The sequence below is a fragment of the Phoca vitulina genome, unplaced genomic scaffold, assembly GCF_004348235.1.
Source record: "Phoca vitulina isolate PV1807 unplaced genomic scaffold, GSC_HSeal_1.0 scaffold37, whole genome shotgun sequence".
Taxonomy (NCBI): domain Eukaryota; kingdom Metazoa; phylum Chordata; class Mammalia; order Carnivora; family Phocidae; genus Phoca; species Phoca vitulina.
In genome coordinates this window covers 6,146,477-6,171,638 of record NW_022589740.1, presented here as the reverse complement: position 1 = coordinate 6,171,638, position 25,162 = coordinate 6,146,477, and the positions used below count along the sequence as shown (strand labels likewise).

At 44.3% G+C, this 25,162-nt stretch overlaps 1 protein-coding gene across 2 annotated transcripts in view; it reads right to left on the bottom strand.

The window, feature by feature from the left end:
- Positions 1-16,879, bottom strand: part of LOC116646688 (histone-arginine methyltransferase CARM1-like) — a 281,582-nt gene extending 264,703 nt beyond the window's left edge. For both annotated transcript variants that reach the window (XM_032427556.1, XM_032427557.1), the window contains exon 1: positions 16,671-16,879. In XM_032427556.1, coding sequence (XP_032283447.1) covers positions 16,671-16,830 — 160 coding nt within the window. In that variant the 5' untranslated portion in view covers positions 16,831-16,879. The remainder of the gene's footprint in view (positions 1-16,670) is intronic.
- Positions 16,880-25,162: the final 8,283 nt, after the last annotated feature.

Genomic DNA, 25,162 nt, shown 5'->3' with positions numbered 1-25,162 from the left:
TTTTCCAAGCACTGCATCTCACATTCACCTGCGACGCTCGCCTTGGGATCTGTGCTGTCATTAGGTGCGCTTGGTTAGGCTAAGAGCCAGGCACACCATTCAGACCCACCTTCCTCTCCCCTGTTCTGACTGATGCATTTTCCTTAATCTTTTATTTTCTGATATTCAAGTTCCAAGGCATAGCGGTTCTCTCAAGCCTGTCCAGAATCTAGCTCCGTGTTTTTTAAAACACAAATTCTAAACCCACGACTGTGTAAATGTCAAGGTTTGTGAAACGCGTTTTGGATTATGACTTAAAGTCATAAAACATGACTGTCCCAGAAAACAGCAGTATCCATAGAGTGTGCCACTTGTTTATCCCCTAGGACGCAGTAAATACAGTAACGGCTCCAGCTCCTTTCTTCTTCCCTCCCTGCCTCCCTTCCTTCTTTCCTTCCTTCCTCATCTCTTTCTCCTTTCCCATATCGTATCAAAAAAGTCACTGTTTCACTCTATAAAACATCACTGTAATTTCTAGTATTTGAAACAACAGCTCACTGTCTCCCCTATGAGTGACCAGAACATGCTTCAGTGTCTGAACCTAAACACAAATTTATCTTCAATACATCTCTTCCCCACAAAGAAAAGCTGGCTGAACCCTCCACACAAAGAAATGAAGTCAGGATGAAGTCATGCTGACTAAAAACTACACATAAGTCACCACGACAGGATTTGTCTTAATCCTAAAGAGAGGCGTCCTCCATCCGGCTCTCCAAAGTAGAACAAAGGACCAGGAAGCCAGAAGCACGTTGGAGCTGATTTTTTGTTCCATCGAGAGTATAGCTCTGCTCAGAGATTTTGTATACTTTTAGAGACATGCTCTGGTTCTGCAATTTAACTGCAAACTCCCTGAGAGATTCAGGGCAGGACTATACCTGATAACTAATTTAAAGAAAAAGGATTTTTTCCATGGTGTTCAGCAATTCGTGTTAGAACCCCAAATATCTTTTTCTCAAACAGGCCTGTCGGAAGTCCAGCACAAAAACCCTGATCCTTTCCAAATGGTACTAGAATGTATGCTCTGTGAAAGTGGTGACTTTTTTGCTCACTCCTTATGGCAGGCAGACTCCAAGAAGGCCCTCAATGATCCTTGTCTCCTGGTATTCATGCCATGACGTAATCCTCTCTCCTCAAGCACGGACTGGCCTGGGGACTAACCAACAGAATCTGACGAAGGTCAGGGATGTCACTCCATGATTAGGTTATATCTGATTGGGACTTTCATCTTGCTATCAGACCGCTCCCTCTCTTGCTGGGTTTGAAGACACCTGTTGCCACGTTGGGATGTTGCCGTGTTGGGCAGGCCCATGTACCAAGGTACTGGAGGTGGCTTCCAGCAAAGGGGCAGCAAGAAGCCGAGGCCCTCAGTGAACAGAACTTAATGAGCCCAATTCAGCCAAGAACCATACAAATGATCCTGCCCCAGTCAGATTTTTATGTGAAATCTCAGTACCAGCCACTGACTGCAGGTCCTGAGAGACTCTGAGCAGAGGACCCACTGAAGCCATGCCCAGACTCCTGACCACAGAATTGAGCAGGTAATCAATGTGTATCAATTGGAGCCACTAAGTCTGTAGTTATTGTTACTTGCCAACAGATAACTAAAACACTGCCATTTCTCCAGGGCCGTGAACAGTATCTGGCTCATGGTGGGTATTCAATAAATATGAATAAATACGAATTGCATGAATCAATAAATGAAATGAATTCCTGTCACTGGTATAGGGAGAGTTACTGAAGACAGTTAGTAAGCTATCCATCACAGTGCTGTGGTGTACAACACAACATGGCGAATAGACTCAATTTTCTACAACAAATATGCTAAAGAATGCAATTTTCTAAAATACATATATAGTAAGTAAATACAGTTTCCCATAATAAACATGTTAAACAAGCTTTTCAGCAGTCGTAATAGCCTCAAGGTTGACTTCTAGTTCCCAGGAGATCACCATAAGCTTTCTATAGTAAAAACAAAATATGACTGGAGACCTTTTTGCCCTTCTTAGTAAAAACACTGGCCAGGAACTCAGTTCATAATGACAAGACCCAGAATATGCCCAGCTCTGACCAAGACAGTCCTTCCCCCTGGCCTGGCTAGTGCTCACCATTCTTGATGCCCTTATGGCTCCTAATTGGAAAATACACTTCAACCTTCTTACCCACACTCTCAGAAGCATTTGGGTCAACCTCTTCCCTGTCTCTCAAGGTTTCTCGTTAAACACTCTTGTGATTTGTGGCCTCTGATTCCAACTTCAATTTTAACCAAAGGTAAATCATAAAATTCTTTTATTTCTCATTACAAGTTGTGGTAATTGCCATGAAAGCAAACGGCTAAGAAATATGGCGGTGGACACAGTGGGAACAGTGGGTACCCAGCATGATGAGAAGTCCCTTCTCAAAACAGTACTTTCCAACTTTGAACTAAAGGATGAGCAAGACCCAAATATTCCAAAGGCCAGACAGAGTGGAGATCTGGATTTGGAAAAGCATTTTAAGCAGAAGGAAAAGCATATAAAAAGGCCTGAGAAACGATTCCTCAGCAGAGAGGCTGACATTACGGACTCAGTGGAAGACAACTATACACACAGTAAATCTACTAGGACCACAAAATATATTTTTCTCAAACAGTCTTGCAGGGGGCGCCTGGGTGGCTCAGTTGGTTGGGCGGTTGCCTTCGGCTCCGGTCGTGATCCCGGGGTCCTGGGATCGAGTCCCACATCGGGCTCCCCCTGCTCTGTGGGGAGCCTGCTTCTCCCTCTCCCTCTGCTTGTACTCTCTCTCTCTCTGTCAAATAAATAAATAAAATCTAAAAAAAAAAAAAACAGTCTTGCAGGAAGTCCAGTATGGACAAAGTATCCTGATGCTTTCCAAATGGTTCTAGAGTGTAAGCTCCATAAAAGTGGTAGCTTTGCTTTACAACTGCTTGCCAAATATCTTTGCACTATTTCTATTTGATAATTTTGACCCTATTTACTTTGAAAAGTAATAGAAGTCACTTTGCATTTTTTTCACATTTCATTATTCTGTTTATTTTTTCCATAACTTTATGAGGTAAAAATTATCTCAGCTCTAGAAGAGAAAACTAAGAAAGGTTCAGGCAGGTTCTGTAAACCCAAGGTCATGAAGCCAATAAATGGGGAATCTAATCTGGTTAATCCAACTACCTCCCCACCCTAATTATAAAACAGGGTTAAAAGAGTGAGAAGCCATGAACAAAAGAAGGTCACACAATTCTATTTAGATGACTGGCCCAGAGTTAGAAAACCTTAATTCTGCCTGAAATATGCCAAAAGGTGAACCATCAGTCACTCTACTCTCTCACTCAGGTTTCTAAGCTTACTGATAGATCTAGCTCCCTCCAAGCCACAAGCAAAGAGTTTTCTCACCCTTTGGGCTAATGTGACTTTGGATCTGTGGCTGGAAGTCCAACTTGACCACAGGCTAAAGACTGGTAATTGAACACAAGACAGTATCATGGAAAGGGGGAAAGAGTCAGGTTTTGAGGATGATACACCTGGGACAGAATGAACCAATAAGGTCAGTATAAAATAAGGTCAATATAACTGCTTACAGTGAGGCCAGACATAATGTGTCTAGCATCTACCACAAGGGCACAGCTGAGCTACATGGAGGTAAATATAATAATTGGACAATGACTTAGGATACTCAGAAATCTCACAGACCCAAAACAAGAACTTATCAAAGAAGGAAAAGTGATTCCTCTGAGTGAGGCAGTCCGGGATGAAATGCAAATGTACTGGAAACATCTAACCCTTCAGCAAGGTTAGATCTGCAGGTCTTCAGTGTGAAAACCCAGCTGCAGGGGGAAGGGAAGTGAGGGGTGTGGTGGGTGCTCCCAGGCACCGGGGGCTTATCGGGGGGGCAACCCTGTGAGGAGGAGGATGCTAATGACAGAACGTTGCTCACTCTGTGCTGCCACTTCAAACCTCCTGCTAAATTTTTATAAGCCTCATCTGTGAAAACAGTTGATTAGTTCAAATATCCTGTGGCCACAACACAAAGTCGTATTATCACAAACAGGACGTCAGTGATATATGCAAATTTCTTGTCTCGATAACTTCATCGTTTCAAGTAGCAACTCATCAAACCAAGGGACAACTATGCTGTTTACTCACAAGATTCCCATGCCTGTTTTCCCTTCCTCAGGGCACTGACTCAAGTATTTATCAATGGATTGCCTGTCCTTGAACTGGTGTATTCATGGGTAATCAATACAGACCACAACTTGGTATAATTATTGAAAATGGGGGAAGAAAGGAATTTTAAAGGGTCTTTATTCAGCCTGGAAAACGAGTCTTTTCCCATATTTTCACCTCAGGGTCTTTAGACTCAAACACGAAGGGCTTTGAATGGCTTCATATTTGTCATCCATTTGAGGTACCACTGCTGCCTGACAGAGGACAGAAATGCTTTCTCTTCACAGATGCGCATCCCATAATGCCGGAACCTGAAACCAGGTGTAGCCGGAAGTCTCCAGTTAGTTGCATTAAATGTCTTTCTTGGAAAGATATAATGAAATCATGCAAGTGTTGCTCTTGGTAATATAACAAGAAAGTTACTTGGCAGGATTTCTTTAACAAACCTTTCAGTGCAACCATAATGTCAAATAGTTGCAGTGAGTAAATGTAGCAAGGTCAGATTTGACCTTGAATGCAAGGAGTAGTGTACTGTTTGGGAGAGGGACTACCATGCCAAGGATATGCATAGTGTTTCTCAATCTAGATGGAGAAGTGTTAGAGTATTCCGAGTTTGTGATTACTGGGGGTGAGCAGGGGAGGGAATTCTGCATTTCTCCCTCCTCATGTGTTTGTGTGAAGGTTTTCTTCACTGTAACAGAAACTGAGGTCCTAGAGGGGGGTTGCTCGCATTTACTGCCAAGGGGCCAGGGACGCTAAACACTCTGCAATGTCTCTGATGGTGGAGAACTTCCCCAGCACATGTGCTATCCATGCCCCATTAAGAAACACTGAGCCCCAGAGGCAGTTCTAGCCTCTCTGTACGCCCTCTCCCCTCGGGGTTCTCTCATGCCTTTGGGAGAAGGACAGGAGCCTGCCCATCCCAGCCCCCTCCTACCTGCTTCCTGTCTGCAAAGATGGTGTTTTCGGGGCTGCTCACCCAGTGGTCAGAGGGGAGTGAGGAGGAGCAAGTTCAATTCAGGAGAGAATTAGGAAGTCCACTGTGGTACACATCAAAACTCATGCTCTCTGATCAGCTTTTTCAGCAACTGTCACAATGAGGGTTGTTTTCATGGCTCTTCCAAAACCCCATTAGTGAAACACAATATCGCAGGCAGTTGGTTTCGAGGTAAGAAGCAGAGAGCCATGATTCCGCAGGCAGATATCAGAGGATAAACGGCAGCGGGAGGGAGCCTGGCCATGCAGATCCTACACCGCTGGTGAGCGACAGCCTACCCTGCTGGGGACGGGGCACAGACCTGCAGACCGGGAGCAGTGGGGAAAGGACTTTAGGGCAGCCCCCAAGATGGAAACCCTGAGCGGCGGGGCCTCACGTGCAAACTGGGGGCGGCTGGCGGTTCTAGAAGCACAAAGGGCAGAGACATGTCCCGACCTGGAGGCGAGGACTGGGAGCGCTGCGGAGGGGCGCACAACCCAGGACGCTGCAGTTTATAGCAGCATAGACAGAAATGGAGAGAGTGTGGCCTGGATAGCTCACTGAAGAACAGACTGCAAACTCTCTGCTCTGAGGCAGAGAGTTGGAAATGGTCTCTTCTGCTCTGACTCTCGGAAGAGACACGGAAAGCCACCAGAGAAAGCCGCCAGAGAAAAAAAGCCACCCAAAACCGGTTCCCACTGAGCTCATCCCCCGCCACAGGGGGCAGGGCAACTCTGCCCAAACAGGGTTGCCTGAGTACCAGTGCAGCAGGCCCCTCACCTGGAAGACAGGATGGGAGAACAAGAGGCCAACAACCCTAAGGTCCCTAGAAAACAGGTGCATCTTGCTTGGGTTGTGGTCAATAATTTGGACTCTGTACATTCCCTCAACCACCCCTCAACAGAATAACTAAGAGGAGGAACCCCCAAAATAGGAAAGACTCAGAGATTATGACTTATGCCACAGATTTACAAATGGATTCAGATATAATCAAGATGTTGGAGATGGAATTCAGGCTAGCAATTGTGAAGATAATAGCTAGAATGGAGAAATCAACTAATGGCAACAAAGAGTCTCTAAGGGCAGAAATAAAAGTGAATTGGCAGAACTTAAAAATGCTATCAATGAGATCCAATCTAATCTAGATAATCTAACAGCTAGGGTAAGTGAGGCAGAAGAACGAATCAGTGACCTGGAAGATAACTTAATAGAGAAAAAGGGAAACGAGGAGGTCAGGGAAAAACGACTCAGAATCCGTGAAAATAGAATCAGAGAAATAAGTGACACCATGAAACGTTCCAATGTCAGAATTATTGAAATCCCTGAGGGGGTGGAGAGAGAGAGAGAGAGGACTAGAAGATATATTTGAGCAAATCATAGCTGAGAACTTCCCTAATCTGGGGAATGAAACAAATATTCCTGTCCTAGAGGCAGAGAGGACCCCTCCCAAGATCAACACCCCTGCATGTAATAGTAAAACTTGCAAATCTTAGAACCAAGGAAACCATCTTAAGGGCAGTTAGGGGGAAGAGATTCCTTACATACAGAGGGAGGAACATCAGAATAACGTCAGACCTATCCACAGAGACCAGGCAAGCCAGAAAGGCCTGGCAAGACATATTCAGGGTACTAAACGAGAAGAACATGCAGCCAAGAATACTTTATCCGGCAAGGCTGTCATTTAGAATGGATGGAGAGATGCAGAGCTTCCAAGACCGGCAGAAGCTGAAAGAATATGTGACCACTAAGATGGCCCTGCAAGAAATATTAAGGGGGGGTTCTATAAAGGGAGAAAGACCCCAAGAGTGATATACAACAGAAATTTACAGGGACAATCTATAAAAACACGGTCTTCACAGGCAACATGACAACAATAAATTCATATCTTTCAATAATCACTCTAAACATGAATGGCCTAAATGCTCCCATAAAACGGCACAGGGTTGCAGATTCGATAAAAAGACAGGACCCATCCATATGCCATCTACAAGAGACTCATTTTGAACCTAAAGATACATCCAGACTGAAAGTGAAGGGATGGAGATCCATCTTCTATGCCAACGGACCTCAAAAGAAAGCTGGAGTAGCAATTCTTATATCAGACAAATTAGATTTTAAACTAAAGACTGTAGTTAGAGACACAGAAGGACACTATATGATTCTTAAAGGGTCTATCCAACAAGAAGATCAAACAATTGTAAATATCTATGCCCCCAACATGGGAGCAGCCATCTACATAAGCCAACTGTTAACCAAAATAAAGAGTCACACTGATAACAATACGTTAATTGTAGGAGACCTCAATACTCCACTCTCAGCAACAGACAGATCATCTAAGCAGAAAATCAACAAAGAAACAAGAGCTTTGAATGACACACTGGACCAGATGGACCTCATAGATATATACAGAACATTCCACCCTAAAACAACAGAATACTCATTCTTCTCAAGCGCACATGGAACTTTCTCCAGAATAGACCATATACTGGGTCACAAATCAGGTCTCAACCAATATCAAAAGACTGAGATTATTCCATGCATATTCTCAGACCACAATGCTCTAAAACTGGAACTCAATCACAAGAAAAAATTTGGCAGAAATTCAAACACTTGGAAGCTAAAGGCCACTCTGCTCAAGAATGTTTGGGTCAACCAGGAAATCAAAGAACTTAAACAATTCATGGAAACCAATAAGAACAAAAACACAAGGGTCCAAAACCTATGGGATACTGCAAAGGCAGTCCTAAGGGGGAAATACATAGCCATCCAAGCCTCACTCAAAAAAATAGAAAAATCCCGAACTCAGCAACACTACACCTTAAAGAACTAGAGAAAAAGCAACAAACGATGCCTAAGCCATGCATTAGAAGAGAAATAATTAAGGTTAGAGCAGAGATCAATGAATTAGAAACCAGAAATACAGTAGATCAGATTAACGAAACTAGAAGTTGGTTCTTTGAAAGAATTAATAAGATGATAAACCACTGACCAGACTTATTCAAAAGAAAAGAGAAAGGACCCAAATTAATAAAATTATGAATGAAAGGGGAGAGATCACGACTAACACCAAGGAAATAGAAACAACAATTAGAAATTATTATCAACAACTATATGCCAATAAACTGAGCAATCTGGATGAAATGGAGGCCTTCCTGGAAACCTATAAGCTGCCAAGACTGAAACAGGAAGAAACTGACAACCTGAATAGGCCAATAACCAGTAACGAGATTGAAGCAGTGATCAAAAACCTCCCAAAAAACAAGAGTCCAGGGCCTGATGAATTCCCTGGGGAATTCTACCAAACATTCAACGAAGAAATAATACCTATTCTACTGAAGCCGTTTCAAAAAATAGAAACAGAAGGAAAGCTTCCAGACTCATTCTATGGGGCCAGCATTACCTTAATCCCCAAACCAGGCAAAGACCCCATCAAAAAGGAGAATTTCAGACCAATATCCCTGATGAATATGGATTCCAAAATCCTCAACAAAATCCTAGCTAATAGGATCCAACAGTACATTAGAAGGATCATCTACCACGACCAAGTGGGATTTATCCCCGGGATGCAAGGGTGGTTCAACATTCGCAAACCAATCAATGTGATAGAACACATTAACAAGAGGAGAGAGAAGAACCATATGGTCCTCTCAATTGATGCAGAAAAAGCATTTGACAAAATACAGCATCCTTTCCTGATTAAAACTCTTCAAAGTATAGGGATAGAGGGAACATTCCTCAAGTTCATAAAATCCATCTATGATAAACCCACAGCGAATATCATCCTCAATGGGGAAAAGATGAGAGCCTTTCCCTTAAGATCAGGAACATGTCAAGGATGCCCACTCTTGCCACTATTGTTCAACATAGTACTAGAAGTCCTAGCAACAGCAATCAGCAACAAAAAGGAATAAAAGGTATTCAAATTGGCAAAGAAGAAGTCAAACTCTCTCTCTTCGCAGATGACATGATACTTTATGTGGAAAACCCAAAAGACTCCACCCCCAAATTACTAGAACTCATACAGCAATTCAGTAATGTGGCAGGATACAAAATCAATGCACAGAAATCAGTTGCTTTCTTATACACTAACAATGCAACTGTAGAAAGAGAAATTAGAGAAACGATTCCATTTACAATAGCACCAAAAACCATAAGATACCTCAGAATAAACCTAACCAGAGAGGTAAAAGATCTATACTCTAGGAACTACAGAACACTCATGAAAGAAATTGAAGAAGACAGAAAAAGATGGAAAAACATTCCATGCTCATGGATCGGAAGAATAAACACTGTTAAAATGTCTATGCTACCCAGAGCAATCTATACCTTCAATGCCATCCCGATCAAAATTCCAATGACATTTTTCAAAGTGCTGGAACAAACAATCCTAAAATTTGTATGGAATCAGAAAAGACCCCGAATTGCCAAGGAAATGTTGAAAAAGAAAAACAAAGTCGGGGGCACCACGTTGCCTGATTTCAAGCTATATTACAAAGCAGTGATCACCAAGACAGTATGGTACTGGCACAAAAACAGACATATAGACCAATGGAACAGAATAGAGAGCCCAGATATGGACCCTCAATCTATGGTCTATTAATCTTCGACAAAGTAGGAAAAAATATGCAATGGAAAAAAGACAGTCCCTTCAATAAATGGTGTTGGGAAAATTGGACAGCCACATGCAGAAGAATGAAACTCGACCATTCTCTAACACCATACACAAAGATAAACTCAAAATGGATGAAAGACCTCAATGTGAGACAGGAATCCATCAAACTCCTAGAGGAGAACATAGGCAGTAACCTCTTTGACATCGGCCACAGCAACTTCTTTCAAGATACATCTCCAAAAGTTAGTGAAACAAAAGCAAAAATGAACTTTTGGGACTTCATCAATATAAAAAGCTTCTGTACAGCAAAGGAAACAGTCAACAAAACAAAGAGGCAACCCACAGAATGGGAGAAGATATTTGCAAATGACACTACAGATAAAGCACTGGTATCCAAGATCTATAAAGAACTTGTCAAACTCAACACCCAAAAAACAAATAATCAAGTCAAAAAATGGGCAGAAGACATGAACAGACACTTCTCTGAAGAAGACCTACAAATGGCTAACAGACACATGAAAAAATATTCATCATCATTAGCCATCAGGGAAATTCAAATCAAAACCACACTGAGATACCACCTTACACCAGTTAGAATGGCAAAATTTGACAGGGCATGAGACAACAAATATTGGAGAGGTTGTGGACAAAGAGGAGCCCTCTTACACTGTTGGTGGGAATGCAAGTTGGTACAGCCACTTTGGAAAACAGTGTGGAGGTGCCTCAGAAAATTAAAAATAGAGCTACCCTATGACCCAGCAATTGCACTCCTGGGTATTTACCCCAAAGACACAGATGTAGTGAAAAGAAGGGCCATATGCACCCCAATGTTCATAGCAGCAATGTCCGCAATAGCCAAACTTTGGAAAGAGATGAGATGCCCTTCAACAGATGAATGGATAAAGAAGATGTGGTCCATATATACAATGGAATATTACTCAGCCATCAGAAAGGATGAATACCCAACTTTTACATCAACATGGATGGGACTGGAGGAGATTATGCTAAGTGAAATAAGTCAAGCAGAGAAAGTCAATTATCATATGGTTTCACTTATTTGTGGAACATAAGGAATAGTATGAAGGACATTAAGAGAAAGAAGGGAAAAATGAAGGGGGGGAAATTGGAGGGAGAGATGAACCATGAGAGACTATGGACTCTGAGAAACAAACTGAGGGTTCTAGAGGGGAGGGGGGTGGGGGATGGGTTAGCCCGGTGATGGGTATTAAGGAGGGCACATACAGCATGGAGCACTGGGTGTTATACAAAAGCAATGAATCGTGGATCACCACATCAAAAACTAATGATGTATGGTGATTAACATAACAAATTAAAATAAAATTTAAAAAAAAAAAGAAAAAAAAACCATTAGTGAGTGAGTGAGCGTGTGTGTGCATATATTACATCCCACATGACCTGGTTGGTATAACAGCAGTTTTAAAACATTGTCTCCAAATTCTTCGACACTCCTCCCATAAAGAGGTGGAGTCTACACGCTCTCTCCTTGAACCCGGGTAGCCTTACAACTGCTTTGATCAATAGAGTATGACGTAGGTGATGTCGACTGATTTCCATGGTGTGCCTCACAAAAAGTAACGTGCCTTCTGTTTTGTCTGCAGGGAAACTCTCTCTTGGAACCATGAGTCTCCAGGAAAGAAGCCCATGGTGTGAGGAAACCATGTGGAGACGCCACAGGTAGGCTCCCCATTGATGGTCCTAATCTTTGAGTCATCTCCATTTTATTAGTCAGGGTTCTCCAGAGAAACAGTATCCATAGGGGGTGTGTGTGTGTGTGTGTGTGTGTGTGTGTACATATATCTGGCAAATCTAAAATCTGCAGGGTAGGCTAGCAGAGTGAGTACCCAGGGAAGAGCCAGTGCTGCTCTTCAAGTCCAAAGGCCATCTGTTGACAGAATTCTTTCTTGCTTGGGGAAGATCAGTCTTTGTTTTGTTAAGGCTTCAGCTGATTGGATGAGGCCCACCCACATTCAGGGGAGCAATCTGCTTTACCCAAAGTCACCAATTTACATGTTAGTCTCATCCAAAAACACCCTCACAGAATCATCCAGATAATGTATGAACAAATATCTGGGTACACAGCCCACCCAAACTGACACAAAAAATTAACCATCATACCAGCCCAGATACCAGCCCAGGTAAATAAGGCCTTCTTGCATCCCCCAGACCAGGCTGGCCACCAGCTGAGTCCCAATGAGTAGCCTCAGTCAGTGCCACAAGGAGCAAAAGAATCACCCAGCCAAGCCCTGCCTGGTTCCTAACCCACAGAATCTGGAAGCATTGTAAAATAGTTATTTGTAAGTCACTGAGTTTAAAGATAGCTTGTTCTACTCTAAGAATAACTGGAACACTAACTTGAATTCACATTACTCCCCATCTCTCTTAATGAGCATCGGCTCCACAGGCCATCCCAAACCCACCAACTCCTTCCAGCCTCAGAGCCTTTCAGCCCACCATTCCTTCTGCCTGTCGTCTTCTTCCTCTAGTTCTTTGCTTAGCTGCCTCCTTCCATTCTTCCTGCCTCAGATCAAATATTACTTCCTCAGAGAGACCTTCCCTGATCACTCTCTAAATTGGCTTCCCTCCCTTTCTTTGTCTCTATTTTTTTTTCTTCCATTGGGTTCATTTTCTTCAAAACATTTATCTCACTCTGAAATTGTCTTGCTATGTCATTGGTTATTATCTTCCCCAATTAAAATATTAGCTCCATACAGATGGGCTTTTATTCAGCTCACGTATTGCTCACCCAGTGATTAGCACAGAACATGTGTTCAATAAATATTTGTTGAATGAAAAGTAAATGAATGCCTATATCGTTTGTAGGTGACTGACTTCAGGATTCTGATCATAGGCTTCAACTTACTGAGTCTGTTATCACAGAATTTAATGAAGGGAGATTAATACTCCCATGTGATACAAAGGATGTCTTTCTCTGACTTTTCTTCTGCTCTTTTTTCCCCTCTAATGAGATGAGCAACCGCGAGGGAACAAAAAACCTAGCATCCTTTTAAAATGCTCAGAGACAAAATCACTGCATTTTTATACTTGATTATCTATGTGGCTTATTTATATATTTCCCTAAATCTTCCAGATTAATTAAAAGATAGCTCTTAACTGAGCAAGGGAAGAAATGTTCTCTCCTCCCTCCTAGAGATCCAGTCTACCATTAACCTTTGTGCGATATAGTGTCGGTTCTTAAATTCCTTTCTCCTCCAGCCCCCCATCATGGCACTGACCTTGGAGGAAGGGGTGGAGAAGAAGCAGACCCATCTCCCACCTGTTGTCTGCTTTCTCTCCATCTTCCAGTTCTTTCACATACTTGAGGTATGAAGATAACATTTTCCCCCCATCACCTCAACTCAAGACCTTATCCACAGGCCCTTCCTACTTGCAGCCACCCCTCCAAACCCAGCAGACAGACACCCCCACCCTATATACTTATTTACCAATTCCCTTACATTCTGATTCTCCCTTATATTAACCATGTCTTTTATTTTTGTATTCTGATGCTTTGACATTTGGAGTCTTGCTGACCCTAGGGAGACTGCCCCTCCTAGGTTAGCCAATTCCTAGAGATAGTAAACAACTCACCCACAAGCACACTTTTCAAATACAAGCCAACCAATCCAGAACCCACATCCCCAACACCACCTGGATTGGGCTTTCACACTCCAGGCCACATCCACCTGCCATAATCAACCCAGGGCCAGGTGCCGGACAACTTGGCACAGCCGCAGTCCCCCAAGAGCTCACTGAAATTATTCAAACCTGCCAACCTAAGCCTGCTGATCCTGCCTCCCCCATTCCTTCCCACAGAAACCACAGTGAAGGCTCTTACCCACAATTCCCCTTACTCCATCAGCCCCCCAGCCCACCTATTGCTTCTCCATGTGCCCACCACCATGGCGTGGTGTGCCCCCCTCTCTTGGGAACTATGAGTAACTAACTTTCCAGTGGCACTCATCACCTGGTTTGTTGATCTTAGTATACCTCAAATTTTCTATAAATATACTATACTTTAAAACATCCCTCTAGACTCTACATCAAATCAGTGTCTTAATCATTTGGGGGCAACTCAGATTCTGCACTCAGTGCTCAGTATTTCAAGTTTTATTTTTGTAACATTTAAAAATGCTTGATTTAAATCACTGATGCACTCAAGAAACTTTTATTGATGTCTTGTGTGTACTGGGTATTGTGGAAGGCTCTGGGGATAAAAGGATGAATCAGGCATGCTCTCAGACAGGCTTGTGGTGGGACAGGGACTCAAAAAAAAAAAGTAAGAAAAAAAAGGAAGGAATGACTGGCTGTCTTCTCAGAGTTCATAGGCCAGAGTGCTGGATCTCCTGGTGCGTTCCCTTCATAAAAATCATTGTCCATTTTGGAGGAATTGAAATAAGAACAAACTGGTTTCTCTTGTTCTATTCCCTTTTTTACCTGACAAGCTATTGACACTGGGAATCTAAAAGATTGTTCTGTTTCTCCCAGTTATTATCTATCAGACTTAATTAAGTTTCCTTTGCAACATCTTCACAGAAATACAGCCCAGCTATCCCTCAGAACAGCCTGAGAAAACTGTTGTTTTGGGGACAGAATATAAATATAACATTGATAACAACTGTGAACAGTTATTGAGCTCTTAATATATGCCAGGCATTACACCAAGCATGGTGTATGCATTATTTTATTTAATGGTGTAACATGTGTATTGCCATCCTTATTTTACAGATGAAGAAACTGAAGCTTACACAGGGTGAATAATTTGTTAAATGCAGCATAGCTTATAAAAGGTAGCACTGGGATTTGAATCCAGGCCCAGTTACTCCAGAGCATACTTGTTTAATAACTGATTCCATATGGGAGCTAAGAAACTGTATGATTTTCTAAAGGTACATTGCTTAGAACCATTCTTAAAGACCCTGGACCCATCCAAAAGACTTTATCCCAGGAGAAATCCTAGCCATTCGAAATTCTGCTGCTATATTTGAACACACCAAAATCTTTCTTCTAAGAGTTCATGAGAATCTGTTTTTAAACTTGCTCTGCCTGCTCATCATCCACAGTGGTCTAGTTGGTCATACAGTAAAATGAGCTACGAAAAAACAACTCCAGAATAGCTTCTCTCCCAAAACCCTCAATAGCATGCTTCAACAATTGCATTTTAGGATTTAAGCTAATAAGAGAGTGAGTTCTCCACTTTCTTGTGATTCTTTCCCAAGGAATTGTCAAAATCAGGTGACAATGACTGCCTGCCTCAGCTTTAATTATTCCTTCCATTTCCATTAGTCTGGTCTAATCCATACCACAGAGGTCACCTCTGGACTCTATTTACTGCATTAAGGGAAAGCATATTGCTCTCTGTAAGAGAATTATGTCCACATAGGCCAGGCATTCGGTAACTTGCTGGAGAGTCTGCAGCTACAATCACCTTGAACCTCAGGTATTTCTTCTCTTAACACATATTTGTGGGAAAGAAATTCATAGGACACCAAATAACATGTCAATCTCAAATCTGTGCCTTTGTTTCTCCACGTGCATGGCTACAGATTAAATCAAATGACCATCATGGACAAACTGAACTCTTTTCTGGCACCCTGAGTTTTAAAATTCCTAGGAGAAAAATACTGAAAGCTACTTCTTTTTCCCTCTTGCAACCAAAAGAGAAATCTAAGAGTTGCTGAGTAAGGCTTTTGATCCCTTGCCAAGACTCCAGCTAAGACACTAGTCAAATAGTATTTAGTATTTCTTTTTTAAAGACCCAGACTTTCTCATCCCAGCCCAGAGTGAAGGGAGAAAACACATCCAAAGGTTTTCTTTCATTCCACAGCAAGCCTGTATTGAGTGTCGACTGTGTGCCTGAGTCTGTTCTAAGGCCTTGGAGATGGAGCCGTGAACTTGTATTCTCCTTATCACAGAGAAGCAGGTCAGTACTTGAGTTATTTGAAATCGCCACTGGAACCAATGCAGAGCACTTTAAACAATACTCAGAATCTTAGAAGTTAGGGTCAGAAGAAAGAAACTCCAGGAGTGTTTGGAGGCTTACAGCTGTCTGGGGCTCTGTTCCCTCCACTTACTAGAATGCGGTATTTAATATGAGCTGCGGGGAGGAGCTGTTACCTCCTCTTATTTATATGCAAAGTTTCGTGCTCCGGAATGCATATTTTCTGGGGCCAGGTTCTATAGGTTTCCTTAGATTCTCAAAAAAGTCCAGGATCCTACTGTAAGGATTAGAAGCACTCCCTCAACATACCCACAGGTCCAGGAAGCCAGGGGTCGCACGTCGCTGTAAAGGTCCCTTTCTGAACCAAAAAGTAACGCCTAGTGGAACCACACTGGCCGCAACCGCCACTCAGACCGGCGAACACGCGCTGCAGAACTCGGTCCGCAGAAAGCGGCAGGTGTGGCCGGAGGGTGGCGGGCGGCCGGGGGAGGGAACAAGAGCCGAGCAGGCCTGGAAGTAACGAGACGGGTTCCCTGTTCTGTTCTGCTCCTGATTAGGTGGCCGGCGAGGGCGTTGCGCGCCTGTCTTGTCCGGCCCTCGCCTCTGACACCTCTAAGTTCTGGCCAAGCCAAGTTCTCAGGGTCCGGCTGCCCGCGGCTCCCAAGTTCTCTAAGCGCAGTACAGATGCAATCTGGGCCAGCTGGAGTCAGGGACGTAGCCCTGCCTTCCCCACGGGCGAGCCGCGGGCTGCACACCTGCTGGGGGCGACGGAGACGGCGCAACCCCCGCGTCCCCGCGCCCGAAAGCAGCCGCGCTCTCCGCACACATCCCGGACACGCAGCCGCGCCCCCGCACACGCGCTGCGGGCGCTCACACCGCGCTCGCGCGCCCCCGGCCCCAACTTTCGAGCAGGACTCGGTACTTCACCGTCAGTCACCGTCGCGTCCGCCTCCTCCCCCGCCGGGTGCACCTCCAGCCGCAGAGACTTCGGGCTCGGGGGCGAGAGCGGTCCGGCCCCGAAAAGCTGCTCCTCGGTCACGAAGCGCAGTTGCACGCGGAACTGCAGGCGCGCCGGGAGCCGGGCCATGGTGCGAGCGCCTCTGCCCCGAGCCCTGGCGGCACCTCCTCCGCGCTGCTCTCGGCGCCCCGACAAAGTGCCGGGGGAAGGGGAGGGACTTGGCAGCGTGAGCCACCTTCCTCACCTCCGCGCAAGTCCGAGCGTCGACCTCTGCCAGCGGGCTGGCTCCCGCGGCACCTGCTGGCCCGCGTCGCCGCACCCCCACCCGCACCCCCACCCCACCACCGGGAGCGCGCGGGAACGCGGCGACACCCCCCCCCCCCCCGGCCTCGCAGGCGCCACGCAGGTGCGTGCGGCCACCCCGCCCAGCCGCAGCTCCAACGCGCTCAAGTTTGGGGAGCACGCGCGAGGCACCTGGAGGCACCGGGGGTTTGGAAGCAGAAGGGTGACACCTGCTGTTCACGGGGACCACTCTGCGGGCGTGGGCGTTGGTTTAGAACCGGCCTTGGCCCGGGCTCAGTGCTGCGTGGGCCCTCGCCTCGTCCAGGTGGTTCTAAGGTGCTCACGGTCACGTGGGAGCGACCGTCCCAAGTGCTGAGCGCCGCTTCACTGACAGGGTCCCAACAGCAGCGGCAGCGAGGCGGTGGGGGAGCCCTGAGACCCTCGTGCAACTGTCTGGGCTCAAATGACCACAGTCGTCTCCCATCACTTGGAACTGCAAACTTGCTCGTTGCTGGATGGTGAACCATTTTCCTAGCTGTGGGTCAGGAGAACCAGGGACTCTCGTGCCCAAGTGGTCGCCTGACTCCAGCAGCTACCCAACCTAGCCAGTTGGCTCCAGCGTCGAAGAATAGGGGCTCAAAACCCTGGGAAGCCACATCACACGTGAGTCTTGTGTCCATTGAAGTTGGTCTCCTGCTGCAGGGGATTAAGAAAGGGAAGCAGTCTTTTGACCAGAGTCCCCCAGAGTCATAGACTCAAGTGCCATAAAGGGAACTTCTCTTCACTTTTTGAACCCATTTCTGTGTGTCCTTGGTCTGTGACCCCCAGGCAGAATGGATTACAGGAAGGAAGCAAGGATGGTAAATCCACTGGGATTCCATGAAGATAATGTCCTTAAGGAAGCAGGCTGACTTTATAAGAATGAGCTTCCCTAGAGGCCCTGGGGTCTGTAACTTCAGAGTGCCCCCTCCCCCCCTGGGGGACTGGTAAACCCAGCCAGGCTCTATGAAAGCCCTGGTCTCATGGGTCTCCCCCGCCCCCGCCCCCACTCCACCTCCCACTGTTGTCCTCTTCCTGATGTGATCTCTCTGGCTCCTCACCTTCCTCCCTCCTGAGGACTTTTCCTCCTTCCTTCTCTCTTGTCTCTATCAACTAAGTACCATGCTCTTCCTTCTTATCTCGTTCTCACTTCCGACTGCCTCATGGTTTTGATTTGTGTCCCGGAAGCCTCCAGGAATCAGATGTCCTTTAATAAGCTGGAGCTGTGGAAAGGGTTTCTAGTGTAAGGACCACAGAACACCTGCATTCTGCCCCACCCCAGCCCTCACTATGTACTTCTGCCTGTCCTGCGTCCAGCCTCCTCAAAGCACTCTCCTGCTTTCTCTAGTCCTTTCCCCTTGTCAATTGCTGCCTTGATGGCACTAAGTACTTCCGTGCTACTGAAGACCCTCCAAAGTAGCTCTTGGACCTCTTTATCCTTCTGTCAAAAAAGTTTGTTCAGCCTTCATATGTTGTCAGCTGGTAACTGGAAAGTAAATCTGGGAGGGTAGGATGTCTGATTTACACTAAAAGTGAATGGTGGATGAAAATGACTCATAAAGCATCTCTAGGGGTGCCTGGCTGACTTAGTTGGTGGAGCATGTGACTCTGATCTTCAGGTTGTGAGTCTGATCCCCACACTGGGTGTAAAGATTGCTTAAAAAAAAAAAGCACCTCTAAAAGGGCAGTATCTTGACCTTAGTAGAATTCCCACCATACCCTCAAGAAACCTGGAGTTCTGTTACATAAAACAAACAAACATAACAGTAGTCTTTTCTCCACATTAATGCAGGGGGAAGAAACTCAACTTCAGCTAACTTGAGCAAAAAATCAAAATATTATGATTCACTAAAAAGCTGGGAAGTCTAAGCTTTGGTCCTGACTAGATTTAGGGACTCAGTTAAGGTTACCATATGGTCTCGCCTCCATTTTACAGAAAGGTCTTAGTCAAACGCTGGAAGCTGCCACCAATTTACATCGTTTCAGCAAAGGCAAGGCCCCTTCTCCTCTCCAAATCAGCTTGGGTCATTGGAAAAGGACTAGTGTGCTGTGATGGGTCTACCCAACTGTGACTTGAACCAGGGAGACTAGTAGCCTTACCAAATTCGCATCATCTGAATGAGGGATGAGCAGACACCCAAAGGAAGGAGGCAGCTGGGAGGACAAAGCAGGGACTAACCATAGCGCCTCACAGTGCTTACTACATGCCTACCACTGTCCTAAGCATATCGTGTACACTAATTCACTTACTCCTCCCTACCACCCTGGGAAACAGATACTGTTATTACCCTCATTTTTACTGATCAGGAAATAGGCATAAGGAGTAACTAACTCGCCCAGAGTCATAGCTGAGAAGTAGCAGAAGTCCTCTACAACGGTCCAGACACAAAAGTCTTGAATAGCCCTTAACCACTTTCCAAAGTTAGAAGCTACTAGACTAATTTCTTAGTATTCCAAATGGATACAGCTCAAGACCTCAGAATTGTAAGCACAGAAATACGTAACATGTTCCTACTTTCTTCCCTCTAGTCCTCCCACCCCCTCGAAGGTGGGCAAGAATTCCTTAGGCTTCCCCTCCCTCGAATGTTTTGCCTTCAAGTAGTTGTATGTACACCTGAGCAGTATTTACCCTGGGCCAAGCACTGGCAGAAAGTTCCATGAATCAGTTTTTCTGACTCCTGTGTTGAATATAAGGCAGATTCACTCATACCATCTATGTGAACCACCACTGCATTCCACTTTCTATCTTTAGTTTATTCCAAATTTCTTTTCAGGGCCACCAAACTTTTTTTTTTTCTTTTCTTTTCTTTTTTTTAACCAATTCAGGAGAGTTACTGCGAAGACAGAAGAGCTCCAGCCTGCAATGGAGCATTAACTGAGACAAGCTGGGCAGACCTACCTGTGGAGTGCCCATCTCTGGTCCTCAGGCTCCACGTGTGCTGGAGGAGACTGTGCTTTGCCAGCTATTTGCAGAGACTGAAGGGAGGTCAGAGGATCAAACTGGGAATGCCAAAGCCATGATCCAGATTCTTCCTCTTGTGTATCCTCTAGAAGGAATAAGTCCTCTCAGAAGTAAGAGGAACACCCCTGGTACACGACTTCCCTGAGGACCCTCCTGCCCATTTCCACCTCCTGACTGACTCTGTTCTCAGTATAGCATCAAAAGCACTGATGTTTTTCACGAGTATAATCTGTCCAAAGCTTTCATTCCCCAAATAACACTAGGAAAAGGACCTCTTGCCAACCTCATCTGCAGGGGCCTGGATGCAAGCTCAGCATCCAAAGGGTCATCAATGGACATGTGCTGGGTTCAGAGAGAGAACAGAAGTCCACAACTGGGTGCACACCTGGAGATCAGAGGATCACTGGGTGAGCGTATGCCCCTTTGTCTATCTCCTGCCTTCCACAAGGAGTAGCCCAATCTGTTCATGGGCCGTAATTCAACAGCTTAAAGCCTAGACTAGGTTCTTCAACCCCTGATGAGCTCTTCCTTATACCTATTAGCAGATCCCACTTCATGGTCCAGACATTACTTCAAAGAAACTCAGACCAGAGTGCCCCCCGCCCCCGTCCCCTGATCTCAAAATATATTATCCTCAGCAAAATGGCAGCCAGACTACTTATTATGATGTTCCACAAAAAAAAAACCTGCACCTCGGCCAAATATTTTAGAAATAAATTTCTACATGTCACAAAGCTTCTGATGTCACTCATAAGTAATTAAAACAGAATATAATAATATGCACGTGATCTAGCCTATTAAACAGTTGGAGTCAAAACTCTTATTTGAGTTTCCCATATTTGTGATTTCACCTAGTCACCAAAATTTATTTGTAACCCTCAAATCAATATTAGCAATGCCTTCGTGATTATTTGCAGACATCTGCTGGGTGGTGAAAAGTTTGAGTCACCTGATGAGCACATTCCCAGCTGAGAGTGAACAAAGTGATGTTCTATCGTCTTGTTTCAGTTCTTAAACTGCAGTCTATTAGTCTCCTATTTTTCACATTTCATGTGCAATTTGTTGGTGACTGTGCTGTTTAAAATAGTCCCCAAGCACAGTGTTGTCTCCTGCTCCTAAGCACAAGATGGCTGTGATGTATCTTTTTTTTCTTTTTTTTTAATCTTTATTGTTATGTTAATCACCATACATTGCATCATTAGTTTTTGATGTAGTGTTCCATGATTCATTGTTTGTGTATAACACCCAGTGCTCCATGCAGAACGTGCCCTCTTTAATACCCATCACCAAGCTAACCCATCCTCCCACCCCCCTCCCCTCTAGAACCGTCAGTTTGTTTTTCAAAGTCCATAGTCTCTCATGGCTCATCCCCCCCTTCGATTTCCCCCCTTCATTCTTCCCCTCTTGCTATCTTTTTTTTTTTCCTTAACATATATTGCACTATTTGTTTCAGAGGTACAGATCTGTGATTCAACAGTCTTGCACAATTCACAGCGCTCACCATAGCACATATCAGATAAAGGGCTAGTATCCAAAATCTATAAAGAACTTATCAAACTCAACACCCAAAGAACAAAGAATCCAATCAAGAAATGGGCAGAAGACATGAACAGACATTTTTCCAAAGAAGACATCCAAATGGCCAACAGACACATGAAAAAGTGCTCAATGTCGCTCGGCATCAGAGAAATCCAAATCAAAACCTCAATGAGATACCACCTCACACCAGTCAGAATGGCTAAAATTAACAAGTCAGGAAACGACAGATATTGGCAGGGATGCAGAGAAGGGGGAACCCTCCTACCCTGTTGGTGGGAATGCAAGCTGGTGCAGCCACTCTGGGAAACAGTATGAAGGTTCCTCAAAAAGTTGCAAATAGAGCTACCATACGACCCAGCAATTGCACTACTGGGTATTTACCCCAAAGATACAAATGTAGGGATCCGAAGGGGTACATGCACGCATATGTTTATAGCAGCAATGTCCACAATAGCCAAATTATGGAAAGAGCCAAGATGTCCATCGACAGATGAATGGATAAAGAAGATGTGGTGTATATATACAATGGAATATTATGCAGCCATCAAAAGGAATGAGATCTTGCCATTTGCAATGACGTGGATAGAACTGGAGGGTGTTATGCTGAGCGAAATAAGTCAATCAGAGAAAGACATGTATCTTATGACCTCACTGATATGAGGAATTCTTAATCTCAGGAAACAAACTGAGGGTTGCTGGAGTGGTGGGGGGTGAGGGATGGGGTGGCTGGGTGATGGACACTGGGGAGGGTATGTGCTATGGTGAGCGCTGTGAATTGTGCAAGACTGTTGAATCACAGATCTGTATGGCTGTGATGTATCTTACAGAGAAAATACATGATTTAGATCATCTTTGTTTAGGCATGAGTTATGGTGCTGTTGGCTGTGAACGCAATGTTAATGAGTAAATAATATATATTAAATAATGTGTCTTGAAACAGATAAACACCTAACACAAGGTTATATACTGACTGACAAAAGTGTAACCAGGGGCTTGTAGGAACGTAACACTGTATTTCCCCTAGGAGCAAGGGCTCAGTATTTGCTAATTCAGTGTTAGCAGCAGCTTTACAGAACATAACTACCATGAATGACAGGAATTGACTGAATTTTACAACAATAATTCATTTTTGATAGTGCTTGGCAAAGAGACCTCTGTAACTACCAGACTATGCAAGATACCACTTCAAAGCTTAGGCCCAGCCTTTGTGTATATGACTTGGTGAAGGGCACACTTCCTATCCCTGCAGGTGGAGAATGAGGTAGTCTGAGAGAGGGGACAGGGTGGGGGGGGCACACTAGGCACAGTTACTAGCCTCAAGTTACTGGAGGAACTAAATGTCCTGTATAATACAGGAAAGACTAACTTCATTATGAAAGATGGTGAACATTATGGAGGAAAACAAGAAGAATGTTTATCTTCTTCCTTGGAAAACAAACTATATTCTCATGAGAGAGAGGGAATGAGGAAAAGAGCGAGAGAGAATGATCCGACAATTACTCTCTACACCAGTGGGCTTCAAGCCACAGTATGTGAAGACCCAGCATGGAGGATTTTAAGGGAATGAATTTCCAGATCTATTTCCACAAGTGCTTTTTTAAAAATTGATCTTCCTGAGGAATATACATAGTGGAGATGCTCACTCTATTAAGGAAAGGCATCTCTCCCTTATCCTAATTTTACTATGGCTAATTGCCATGGAGTATAACACATCCAGAGCACCAAATAAAGAGACAATATAAAATGTTACTCTAGGGGTGCCTGGGTGGCTCAGTCGTTAAGCGTCTGCCTTCGGCTCAGGTCATGATCCCAGGGTCCTGGGATCGAGCCCCGCATCGGGCTCCCTGCTCTGCGGGAAGCCTGCTTCTCCCTCTCCCACTCCCCCTGCTTGTGTTCCCTCTCTCACTGTGTCTCTGTCAAATAAATAAATAAAATCTTTAAAAATAAATAAATAAATAAATAAATAAAATGTTACTCTAGGTATACAGAAAGCATATGACTACAGTATTTTTGAAAGTCAGGTAATATCCAATTCTTTGTTTTTAATGAAACTGAGGGAGACCTAATTGAGCTGTCAACTGACAGATCATTACACATAATTTTTGATGATAGATTACTATCTGACTTCTGGCAACTCCCAGCAATCACGAAGGCCATGAAGTAAGAGCCTGATGCTTAACGTTCCCCAGCTTCATGCGCAGTTGTGCCTCTGCCGACCCCATGGTCGGGGGGAAAGCAGCACTTTCTCTAGAAGACCCTGTCCAGGGGCACCTGCCTAGTTCAGTAGGTGGAGCGTGCAACTCTTGATCTTGGGGTCGTGAGTTCAAGCCCCATATTGGGCGTAGAGATTACTTTAAATAAAACACAAACACCGTGTCCAGGGTTACTGGTAGTGACTAGGGAGAAGTGAAAGGGTTGGGAATGCAAAGACGGTGCAGTCATGCTGAAAAGGAGGCTAGGGAGCCTGGGAGGAAGTAGATTTGGGGCCAGTCCCAGGCGCATTCCTTATTACCTGAACAACCCAGGTGACTTACTCAGATGCCCTGAACTTACAGAGGCTTTTACGATAAAGCCACCATGACCCGATCAGCTTATTGTGAAGATCAGATGAGACTGCACAGCAAGCACTGACTCTGCAGGGCTGTCATCAATATCATCATTCCTGGAAGGAAATATGAAAAAGTAAAAGTAAAAAGACAAAAGCTGAAATAAACCATATTCCCTCACCTGAAGGCAACCATCAGAATTATTTTACAAGTTATCTCTTTTTTTTTTTTTCCTATTGGCCAGCTAATCTTGGCATTAAGTCAGCTTTTTTTATTGGAAGAGGAAAAAAAAAAAACCTAAACAGTGACTACCCCCAAGTATGAGAAATGTATGTAGGATTGACTCCATTTTCCTCTGATAAGAGAGAAAAAGACTGATTAGTTACAAGACATGTGAGTTTCAGCTTGTACTTATTTTTGTTTTTGTTGTTCTGTCATTTATTTATGGCTTGTGATTTATATTGTACTCATGCCCAGAGGCACATTGGCATGTTTTGTAAACTACCAAATAAACAGCTATATTCCAGATCCATTTGTATGGAGGTGAAAGCAAACATAAAAAATAGATTAGGGAAAACAAGCTGGATTGAGAAGAGGATTGGTGGGTGGGAGGTACATTTTGAAAAACTAACATAATTATTATTAATCTGCCAATCCACATTTAAATCCAGGGTCAGACCCCCTGCAATAGTCAGTTACAAAGAAATTACTTTGCTGATCGTCAGCTTGGAGTTCTCCCCAGAGAGGTGATGTGTTTGGATGAGATCTATGCATGATTTCTCACGAGGTTCTTTTCTTGATCTTCAACCAGTAATTACAAGGCAGACGTAGTAAGCTTACTGACCCACCTCTTATTCTCCTAGCAACTCACCAGAAGCCAGAATACACTTGATTATCTGATTTATTAGATGGTGTTGTAGAAAGAATAAAAGGGATGATCCCAAAAAAAATGCACCAGTATATATTTCGCTAACACACTCATATTCTTTTCAATTCTTCCATACATAGAAGAAAGTTGCTTCTTCCATCCAGTTGTCATGTTATCTGTATATTTAGAAGAACAGCTGTCCACATGCATCCTCACTGTACATAT